The 10,957-nt window shown below is 37.8% G+C and overlaps 1 protein-coding gene across 2 annotated transcripts in view; it reads right to left on the bottom strand.

Moving 5' to 3' along the window:
- Xpot (exportin for tRNA) overlaps positions 1-10,957 on the bottom strand; it is a 35,332-nt gene that overhangs the window by 22,500 nt on the left and 1,875 nt on the right. Inside the window, exons 2-8 of one of the 2 annotated variants that reach the window (XM_004632126.2) lie at positions 10,065-10,147; positions 7,180-7,236; positions 6,396-6,465; positions 5,551-5,769; positions 4,223-4,407; positions 3,955-4,123; positions 952-1,188 (exon numbers count right to left, since the gene is read on the bottom strand). In XM_004632126.2, the coding sequence (XP_004632183.1) occupies positions 952-1,188; positions 3,955-4,123; positions 4,223-4,407; positions 5,551-5,769; positions 6,396-6,465; positions 7,180-7,236; positions 10,065-10,147 (1,020 nt within the window). Of the gene's footprint in view, positions 1-951; positions 1,189-3,954; positions 4,124-4,222; positions 4,408-5,550; positions 5,770-6,395; positions 6,466-7,179; positions 7,237-10,064; positions 10,148-10,957 lie in introns of those variants that run through there. The other variant, XM_023716308.1, reaches the window with a different exon arrangement.

Below are 10,957 nucleotides of genomic sequence, written 5' to 3'. Positions count from 1 at the left end.
TGCTTTGCTAAGCTTGTTCTAAGTAGGTGCTTTAGACCACTGAGCCATCTCACCAGCCCCCAAAATTTCTTAATATACACAGGCAGAGATATCTTATATTTATTAATAATAAATGAAGTTAAACTCCTTTGAGAAAAAAATTTGATTCAATTAACCCAACATGAATAAGACTGAAATGGATTTCTCTTTAATGTCATAATGACAAGTAACTAATTTTTCAAAAGCTACAATATGGAGACTAATGTCACTTATATTTTAAGTTATAATGGCAAATAGCTAAGAAAATTGAGAAAAATGGTTTATAAGAAATTATAAAAATATAAAAACAAGATACTCTTATTTAACAAAATTTCAAATGTAGAGATACAGGTTCAAAATGGAAAAGAAGCCAGGCATGGCAGCATATTCCTGTAATTCCAGTACTCAGAAGGCTGAGACAGGAGGCTTGCTCCAAATTCAAGGCAGCCTGAACTATGAAGCCAAAAACAAACCCCACCAAAAACAAGAACCCAAGCAAATAAACCTAAGACTAGCATGCTACAATAAAGCTACAGTGCTAACTAAGCTTGTTGCTCTAGTAAATTTTAACTCTCCTTTTCTGGCTAAGAAGAATTATTTAAAACCAAAAACCGATTGCCAGGTATGGTGGCACATGCTCAGAACCTCAGTATTCTTGAGGGCTGAGGAAACAAAGGCTCACAAATTCAATGTTGGCCTGGACAAATTCCTGTTTCTGCTTCAAAATGAAAAAAAGGGGATACAGCCTACTGAGAAGGCCTAGGGTTCAATACCTAGTACTACAAACAAAACAAGTCAAGAGAATACATTAGTAATTAAATATCACTGGGTAACAGGATACAGGTATTGTCTTACTTCATTTTCCTCATATCTTCCAATTTTTCATGGCCCTTTCACATTAGCTACTGGATAAAAGAATATAACAAGACTTACCTGTTTCAAAATATGAAGATAATCGTAACAAAACCCAATTATGTTAGAGGAGATGTCATCATCCTCATGAATGAGCAGCTGCAACATAAGTGCCACTTTTGTTTCAATAGCTTGTAGTGCCTCTTGAGCATTCTTAATATCCCCACTCTTAATTAATTTAGTCCAGCTAACTATCAGTGACTGTCCCATTCCATTAACCAGCTTAGAAAATCTGGCCAGGAAGTCCACGTCTTCTTCCTATAAGCAATCAAGACAAACTTCAACTTATGACAGCCTACCCCAAGCGTAAGAAGAGAAACTGTAAATATTGGTATGAATCCAGTTATAGGGTTCCTTTAGAGCTGACAATAAACATTTAACAACTGAGCCATTGTAACTAGGGAATTTTAAAAACCTGAGGAATTCTGAGATCATTATTACCCACTAGTACTCTTTTTTTAATTTTTTTAATTTTTTATTTTTTTCAAAGTTTTATTGATAAACAGATAGCAATGAGACAGTTTCAAATCAAATCGGAAGTACAGTTTCAACAAATAATACACTGCATATATTCTTCTTAGTGGTTAATTGCTGTACAAGATGCGGACTTGTGATCCTATTTACAAACACCATTAGAACAAATCATTCTATTCATTAACAGAATGTAACTATATATCTATCCCAACCACTTTGAATACACAGATACAAAATGGACATTCAGGGGCTGGAGAGATGGCTCAGTGGTCTAAAGCACCTACTTGAAACAAGCTTGGCAAAGCACAGGGACCGCAGTTCGATCCCCAGCACCACATGCCAGCCAGACCCGCCCCCTGGTGGGCTGAGCTGGCCACACACACACACAATAAATAAATGTAATAAATAAAAATAAATAAATATTTTAAAAAATGGACATTCCTCTGTATACCCCATTTTTTCTAAGTTCCATTATTGAATATTATAGGTGTGTAAACTCAGCAAAATATTCTAAAAGAGTCCAGTAGCCCATAATAGCATTGGGTCTTCTGTTTAACTGGCAATGTCAGAAATTACTGACCTGAGTCCCCCACAGCTCAACTTAACAGCACCCACTAGTACTCTTTAAACCAACTATTTTTACAGCTTTACAATCCCGCAGACATTACCAGCTTTATAAAAGCTTAAAAAGAAAGAGAATAGTTATTTCAGAACTTACTCCTTCCTGAATGGAGTTTAGCAAATATGTCCCATACAGAGACGCCACCACACTGCAATATGTTTAACAATACACAAGAGTAGGGGCTGGTGAGATGGCTCAGTGGTCTAAAGCACCTACTTAGAACAAGCTTAGCAAAGCACAGGGACCCCGGTTCAATCCCCCAGCACCACATGCCAGCCAGCCCTGCCCCATGGTGGGCTGAGCTGGTCACACACACACACACACACACACACACACATAAATAAAAATTAAAAAAAAAAATACACAAGAGGGGGTCAGGGAGATAGCTCAGTAGAATAAGCACTTGCCTGGCAAGCAGAAGGGCCTGAGTTCAATCCCTGGTTCAAAAAAAAAAAAAAAAAAAAAATTCACAAGAGTCCTTTCTAATGCTATTGATTTAGGCCTTAACTATCCAATGAGGACACAAAAATGCTGTTGGCAATAACCAGGGTCAGGTTCTTCATCAGTGTTAAAGCCAGGGCTCAAGTTTACTCTACCCGTATACTGTGTTCTCCTGCAGCAGTGGTGGCAAACCTAAGGTGTATGTGTTGTGGCAGTTGTTACCATTCAAAGTCCTAAAAAATCTGCCAACACTGTCCATAGAAAGAGACTCTAGGGGCCAGCGACATAGCTCAGCAGACTAAGCGCCTGTTTAGGCAAGCTCAGGGAGCGGGGTTCAGTCCCTGGCACTATGTCACACTGGCCCCATCCCTGGGTGCACTGAGCTGGCCACAGAGACCTGGAGTGGTGGTGCATGCCAGTGGTGCATCCCCGTGTGGTGGAGGCTGAAAACAGGAGGATCACTACGAGTCCGAACTGCGTAGTAAGACCCCGTACCAAACGCATTAAGAAGAAAAAAAAAGAAAGGCTCTACTCTGCACCCTTTCAGACTGTTTTTTTAACCAGAGAATAAGACAATTAGAAGAAAGGTACAAAATGTTACTATGGGTCTGTGAGGAAGGAAGAGAAACACTCGTGCCACACTATAGCTACAACACCTATACAAAGGTGCTGTAGAAATTCCTTTACTCTCTGTCACTGCTAAAACTTGACCAGCCTTCAGGGGCTGAGGCTATGGTTCCACAGCACAGCACTCACCAGCACGCTTAAAGCCCTGGGTCTGATTCTCAGCAACACATACACCCGCACCTTAGTAATTATCTAAGTTACTAATTTACTCCTCCTTTCTTGGGACTAAACTCTTATAAATGCAAATAAATTAAAATTCAAATATATGACAAAAATGCAATTTTTATGCTTATTGGATTTTATTTTGGTCAAAATGCACCTTCATGTAATTGGTACAGTTCCTTTCTTCTCAATATATAGCCTATGGACCAGCAGTGTCAAAGCTAGTAGTTTGCAAGAATTATATAAATACAGTACATGACTGTAATCTCAGCCACCTGGGATGCTAAGGCAGGAGGAGCCAACTCTGAGGTCAGCCTCAGCACCTTTGTAAGACCTCATTCCCAAGTTTTAAAAAAAAAGGACCAGGGATATAGTTCGTTGCTCCCTGGGTTCACACTTCACTAACACACATACACACAGACACACAACACACAGACACACATACACACACACCAATATAAAAAAAAAAAATCAAAGAAAAACCACAAAAATTCACAGCTGAACACACCATTCAGACCTAGCACAATCTTCTGTGCATGCAAGGTAAGTGCTACATAAGGTTAAGTCTCTCCAGGTAAGATAGTTTATTATAACTATGAATTTCCAATATTCAGAGACAATTAAAAAAGCAATACCTAACTTTCTATTTCTTGTCATTCATTCTAACAATTTTCAAAATCTTACATAAATTTACTTACCTGGTCAATACTGAAAAACCCAGCAGTCTGTAACACTTGACACAAAGATTCTACTAGCTTCATTTTATCAACAGGGTCCATTCCTTTATTTACAATTTCAAATAAACAGTCACATGCTTCTTCCCGTAGAACTTCTATTGACATGTGACCTAGCAGCATATTTATAAACCTGGTCATGGGGGAATAAAACTGTTTCAGCATTTCCAAACTCGTAAGTCTTAGATGCTATACTTTTGACACCTGACTTAATGATTATAGGCACACATACCTATCATTGGCTATAAGGGATAAGTCTATCCAAGAGACGTAAGCCCCAACTACTTCAAGGCACTGACATGTCACTTCTGAATTAGTATACTGATAGCTTTGTAAGATTTGGTACCATGATTCCACCAAATTTGGAATGCACTGTTCCCTCATGGTATCTTTTATCAGCGTATTCCTACGAGCTTCCTAAAAAACAAAGTAGATTATAAAATAACATTTGACATCAGAATATAGTTTCAGACAATCATTTCCTCCATATTAAAGTTCCCGACGTGTTAAGGCAGTCTCTGCTTTGGTTTCCTATTTACCAGGTGTAAAGTCACATCCTGTGATTCTTTTCATTTCCTCTTTCCGTTCTACTCCTCTGCGCCAAACTTAATTTCTTATTAAATATAAACTATGAAACAAGCATTGCTTTAAAATCTTAATCAATGTGGCTTATTGTATGTTAATTATACCTAAAAAGTGTATAAATTTGAAAAAAAAATCTTAAGGAATGCATTTCTTAATACTAGGTAAATATTTCACCTAAACCATTTAGAAATGATAGTTTAAATGTGTACGACCTTTTGAAGTTATAAATATTTTAGTTACAATGACCTTCAATTACCATATACATTTGAAGCTATTTCTATTGTGTCCTTTACAAACAAGGCAGAAGGGCTGGGAGATAGCTCAGTAGCATAAGTGCCTGCCTTGCAAGCGCAAGGTCCTGAGTTTGATCCCTGGTATCGGGAGGTGGGGCGCGGGGAAGCAGGCGTGCTGGGCATAGTAGCACACGCTGCAATCCCAGCACTTAGGAGGATGAGGCAAGAGGACTGCAAGTTTGGGGCCAGCATAGGCTGTATAACAAGTTTAAAGCCAGTCTGACCCAGAATGAGACCCTATCTTACCCACCCCCGCCCCAATTAACCAACTGAACCCAAAATTGCAAGTTATACAGGCTATTAAAGAAACTGAGAAAGACAAAGGTATTGGGCATTGAAGGTAATCAGCAATGACAATTCCTAAGCATGTCTTTTCCTTGCTGGGGGACTTTATAGCAATACTGAATAAATGCTGTATATCTCAGCAAATTCATGGGAGAAAGTAAACACTTGTGTTTCAGTGGTGAAAAGTTTTTCCTAGATTAAAAAAATCTAATACAATATTCAAATTTCAAGCTACGTCTGAAAAAAAAAATCAAGTTTATTTTTCAATAAAATTCAAAATGCTATTAAATTTACATCTGTCCTTGAAACTTGTTTGTCTGAAACAAAACAGATTTTGTGCTCATTTTCTCCCATAATATGTGCATTAAACACTACACATCAACGGGAAGATACTTGCCTCTGATGTGTGAACCACATCACGATCCACCAACTCAGAATCGATAGCCATGAGGATTCGGACGTACAGATCTACTCCCCTTGGATTTAGGTCCACTACTGAGAGAATGTCGAAAAAAAACTTGGGCCACTTAGTGAGATATTCTGTAACAAAAAGCAAGGCGAAGACCTGGGCTGCTTTATTTCGTATAAAGGTCTTCTCTGGTTGGAGACTCAGCATCTGACAGACAGAAAAAGCCCAATCACATTCAAATTGAAAAAACTGAAAGTTTTTCTACATATTGTGAGTAGGCAGAACTTCCTTAAACTTCAACAAGGTCCAGATTAGTAGTGTCACAAAGTTGAGCAAAAATTATCCAAGCATTCAAATGACTGGGAAAGTGGATAACAATCTCATTATGGTGCTAAGGGATGCTTATTTTTACACCTGTGAGAAAAGTTTCAGGCACAAAGTTTTAGTACTGTGTGTAATTTCCTTGCTCTTTAAGGGAAATAAGACTCTAGTTACAAAACTGATTTGTACGTTAAAATTAGCTATACTTAAACAAACAGTACATAAATACAAAGCTCTATGGGCTCTTTGAAAAGCGCCCTTTTAAAGCTGTCCAGGAAGGCTCACCTTTACAAGCCAAATAGAAAACCAGCTTTTGTCAAGGCGTAAAAGATGCTAATAAATTATTTAAACCCAGATTTCAACATCATGGAAAGTATATGTTTTGGTTATTGGCATCATTTAAAACTTTTGCTCAATTTCCTTCTGCCCATGATCTTCAAAAGCAGGTACTTTTAATATAAAGTATTAAATATGTGATCATTTGAGGTACTAAATGAAATTAACTATTTTACCTGAGCTTGAAGCCAAGATATGAGTGTCTCCCTAATTAGTTGTTGTTGAACAGTGGTTAGTTCTGAATATCTGTTCAAAATAAAGCAGAAAAAAATAGAGGCTGTATTTGGTGTCTATGTTTTGAAAAGGAACAGTCTCATATATTTGAAAGTCTGTTCAGCGCACAGCTATCTCACGTCTCCTAAATTAAATTGCTAAGTTCTCTTAACAGTGCTATAATGAAGAGGCAGCAATGAGAGCAGCCACAGGGCATCACTAGCAAGCTTTGAATTGCACTTGGTTAATGTTGAAACAAAATAACACTTAAAACAGCAATGTATCCACGCTCTGAGGTCTCTGGTCTACAGAATAAATCAGCTAACCAGCTTTTGTTTTCCTTAGTATTAAAGTAGGGGTTCTGAGTATATGTGTCGCCACTCAGCTGTCAGAGGGCAGTCATGCAGAAAGCAGGTCTACAGTTTGTTTGTTTGTCTGTTTTGCGGAACTGGGGATTGAACTCAGGCCCTTGTGCTTGCCTTTATTCTACTGAGCCATTTCCCGGGCCTCTGAAAGCAGGTCTACTGTTGCTACATCTTGTGGCTTTCCCAGAGAAGTTGGAAATCTAGATTTTTAATGTCTGTAATTTTATATGTAAACAACTAACTCAGTTTGCGATAAATAAAACACATCTATACTCTGGCTGGAACTTACACATTGCCAGTTTACAACCTCTATTATGATTTCCTTGAGAAAGGAAAAAAAAGTTTCTCCCCACAACTGAGTCAAAATTAAGGAAAGCCTTACTTGTATTTAACTTGATGTTCTAATACTTGAAAGCAGAAAAATTTTATGTGATCATCACTGAAAAAAACAAAAAAGAAAATTAGATAATCACAATATGAACTGGAGAAGAACAAGAGCAAAATATTAATGAGTATAAGAAGTCTCTCAAACTAGACTTTTGGAGTGGACTTGTTTTCTACTTGCCAATCTCATTTTGTAACACTGAAATCTATTTGTTTATATGAACTAACAGACCTCTAAGTATTATATACACCACACAATATTTTCTTTTGAATCTGGTAAGCAAAATAACCAAAAAATTAAAGATGTACCTTAAATACAGTGGGCTGCAAACTGAACACATGCCGCCCCTTGAGTTCTAAATGTCAGGATTCCTGGAACACTTTCTACTTTTTACAAAAGAAAGGCTGGGTACAAAATAACAAAGGGTATAACAGCGAGAATCTGATTCAAATCAAAGATGGCCATCCAAGTCCTACTGAAAATTCAACTTTATACTGCAGGCAAATCCAAAATCACAAGAGTTACATGGACTGTGAGTCTTACCTCTAAGTTCATACAGGAAGTGAAACTGCATATTCCTCTTATATGATAGGACTAAGAATTAATTCCAATTAGCCACTTCCAACTTTTTCTCTAGTGGTGGTATAGTGAGCCAGGTATAAACTCTGACAAAGTCCCTTTGAAGTTTAACAATCTGTTCATTTAAGGTAATTGGTTTAGATTAGGCTTGGTCATAGAATAATTGTTCCTAAAAATTAAAGTCACAGGTCCAAGCAAGCATAGAAATTTCATCTTAATTAGGCTATATGAATTGACCTAATAAAATAATTTCACACTAAGTAGATGAAAGTAGTATTTAAACATTTTTTTTAAAGTTAGGGTTAAGGGTCGGGGAGACGGCTTAGTAGAATAAACACTTCCCTGGCAAGTGCAAGGGCCCAAGTTCAATCCCCAGTTTCCACCAAAATAAATAAATATATAAAGTTAGGGTTAATCTCTTTCAGATTTTAGGTTTCTTTTTTATTATAAATTATCCTAAGGCCGGGGAGATGGCTCAGTGGAATAAGCGCTTCCCTGGCAAGAGCAAGTGCCTGAGTTCTAATCCCTGATTCTGTAAAAAAAAAAAAAAAAATCAACAACAACAAAAACATTTCTAAGGCTGAATTATCTTGATTCAGCCAAGAATGGGCTGGGTAGATTATCCTTCCGCTTTAAGAAAATTATATAACACTTTGATTTTCAGGCAAACATGGTGGTGACATCTATAAACCCAGCTACAAGAGAGGCTGAGGCAGGAGGATCACAAGTTTAAGGCTAACTTGAGCAAATCATCAAGATCATGTCTTAAAATAAAAAAAAAGAGGGGCTAGGTATATAGCTCAAGAGCAGGGTACTTGTCGCGCATATGTGAGGTCCTAGATTCAATCCATAGTACCACCAAAATAATGAATAAACTAAAAAAAACTTTTTCAAAGATCTTGTACTCAAGAAATCAACTACAAAAAAAAAAAAAAAAGAAAAAGAAAGAAATCAACTACAGGAAAGCTTTTTATTAAACACCAGCCGTAAGACCCAGCCATTTATGAAATCAACTTTCACTACATTCAAGCAATGAGTTCCAGCTATCAAGGAGCATGAGAGTCACAGGTTTCCACCAACTGCAGCCCACCATGCACCTTTGCTCCCACCTCTGAGGTGTGTGGACTGCTAGCTGGTCACTGCGATTCCCACAGCTTAATTACACCAAGTTTTATAAAGTCAAACTGCCAGTGATGGGGTGTGGGGACCTTCTTCAGATATAATCAGACTTGAGAGCTGGGAACAAATATCTAAATCTGCATCCACTGTCCCTCGCTCCACTAGACATTCATACTGGAATTGGAAGAGCACAGCTTATAGGTGTGCTCAGCAAGCACGAACAAAGCAAATGCTAATGACAGGACAGTAGTCCAACAGCAAAAGAATGGTACCTGAATGTTTCCATATTTACATAGATAAGGGCCGGGGAGATGGCTCAGTAGAATAAGCGCTTACCTGGCAAGCGCAAGGGCCTGAGTCCAATCCCCAGTTCCACCAAAATAAAAAATTAAAAAAAAATAAAGTTGACCATATTTACATACATGGCAAAGGATAGCTTTACTAAAAAGTCAACTCTGGAATGGCCCAAATACCAATCAATTATTGATTAGTATTTTTTCTCAAATCTATAACAAATGTACACACACTAAGGTAAAGGACATATTTTTTAAAATTTATTTTTTAATCTATTTATTTATTTAGTACAGGGTCTTGCTACATAGCTCAGATTCATAGTGATCTTCCTGTCTCAGCCTCCCCAGTGCTGGGATCACAGTGTGTAACACCACATCCAGTTTCGGTGGGCGGCTTGGCACAGGGCCCATACAGCATGCAGTACCAGGGATCAAACTTGGGTACTTACACTTGCCAGGCAGCCGCTTAGGTTGCCAAGCTCTTTGGCCCGGTAGAGGACATATATTAAGGTAAAGGACAAGTCACAAGATGCTTTTCTGGTAATGCTTTCCAAATATAGGTAAATTTAACTGTCCTACCATGTTCACAGAAACTTACAATTCTTTTAGATGTTATATAATTTTTTTTTTAGGGCTGGGGAGACAGCTTGGCGGTCTAAGTGCCTGCTTGGCAAGAGCAAGGACCCAGGTTCAATCCCTGGTAGATGGTCCTGGAACCCTGGGCAAGCTGTTCTAATCACCGAAACCAAGCATGGTGGCACACACCTGTAAAGGGTAAGTTAGGGGGAGGCTGAGACGGAGGATCACTATGAGTCTGAGCTGCGTAGTGAGACCCTGTACAAAAGAAATATATAAAAGATTTTTTTAAAAATTAAATTTTATTTTAATTACCTGTATGTCCTCTGGGCTAGAGCTTCTGCACACACCTGCCAAGCATCTGGGGAAATCTTCAACTGCTCAAAATAGGCCAGGGCCTGTAAGATAGCAAAACAAGAAAAGCACTTGGAATAGTCACTCTCAGAGCCCTAGTAATACTCAACTAAGATTTGGAATACCAAACTAATTTAATGAATTTAATAGAAAGATGGCAAAAGACCCAATTCCAGCTTCTGAATACATGCTAGCCAAAAAAGTGAAACAAAAGACAAATTCTACCAGTTAAATACTCAAAGTGTACCTGTTTCCTTACAGCAAAGGAGATAACATAAGAAAACAGGCACACCTCACTGGGTTATTAAAAAGACTAAAGAAAATGGATAGTTAATTTATCAAATTCTGTACTACTGACATGGGTGATATATATATATATGTGTGTGTGTGTGTGTGTGTAACAGTACATATGAAGGGTGTTTTCTTAATGATAAATCTGCTACTAAAAAGTGATTATAAAATATAAGCCATATTGTGTACTTATTCAATTGTTACACAGGAGAGTATTTCAATTTTATCATGTAAGTGCCCTTAAGAAGGGAGATTAAGTACAACTACATGATGATGTGAATTTTCGGTAAATTATCAAATAATCTCAATGTCTGTTGTTAAATCAGGAGGTGCAGGTGTTGTTCAAAAGTTCAAGGGACTTTCTTTTAAATAAGAAAATGGCAAATTTAATAGAAAGATGGCAAAAGACCAGAAGCACAAACTATATTAGAAACTACCTTAGATTTTTTCTTTCTTTTTTTTTTTTTTGGGGGGGGGAGGCTGGGGAGATGGCTCAGTAGAATGAGCGCTTGCCTGGCAAGCACAAGGGCCTGAGTTCAATTCCCAATTCTGAAAAAAAAAAA

Source organism: Octodon degus, unplaced genomic scaffold (genome assembly GCF_000260255.1).
Source record: "Octodon degus isolate 3935 unplaced genomic scaffold, OctDeg1.0 scaffold00047, whole genome shotgun sequence".
NCBI classification, from domain to species: Eukaryota; Metazoa; Chordata; class Mammalia; order Rodentia; family Octodontidae; genus Octodon; species Octodon degus.
The sequence above is the reverse complement of the archived record's forward strand: the minus strand, read 5'-3'. Positions and strand labels throughout refer to the sequence as shown.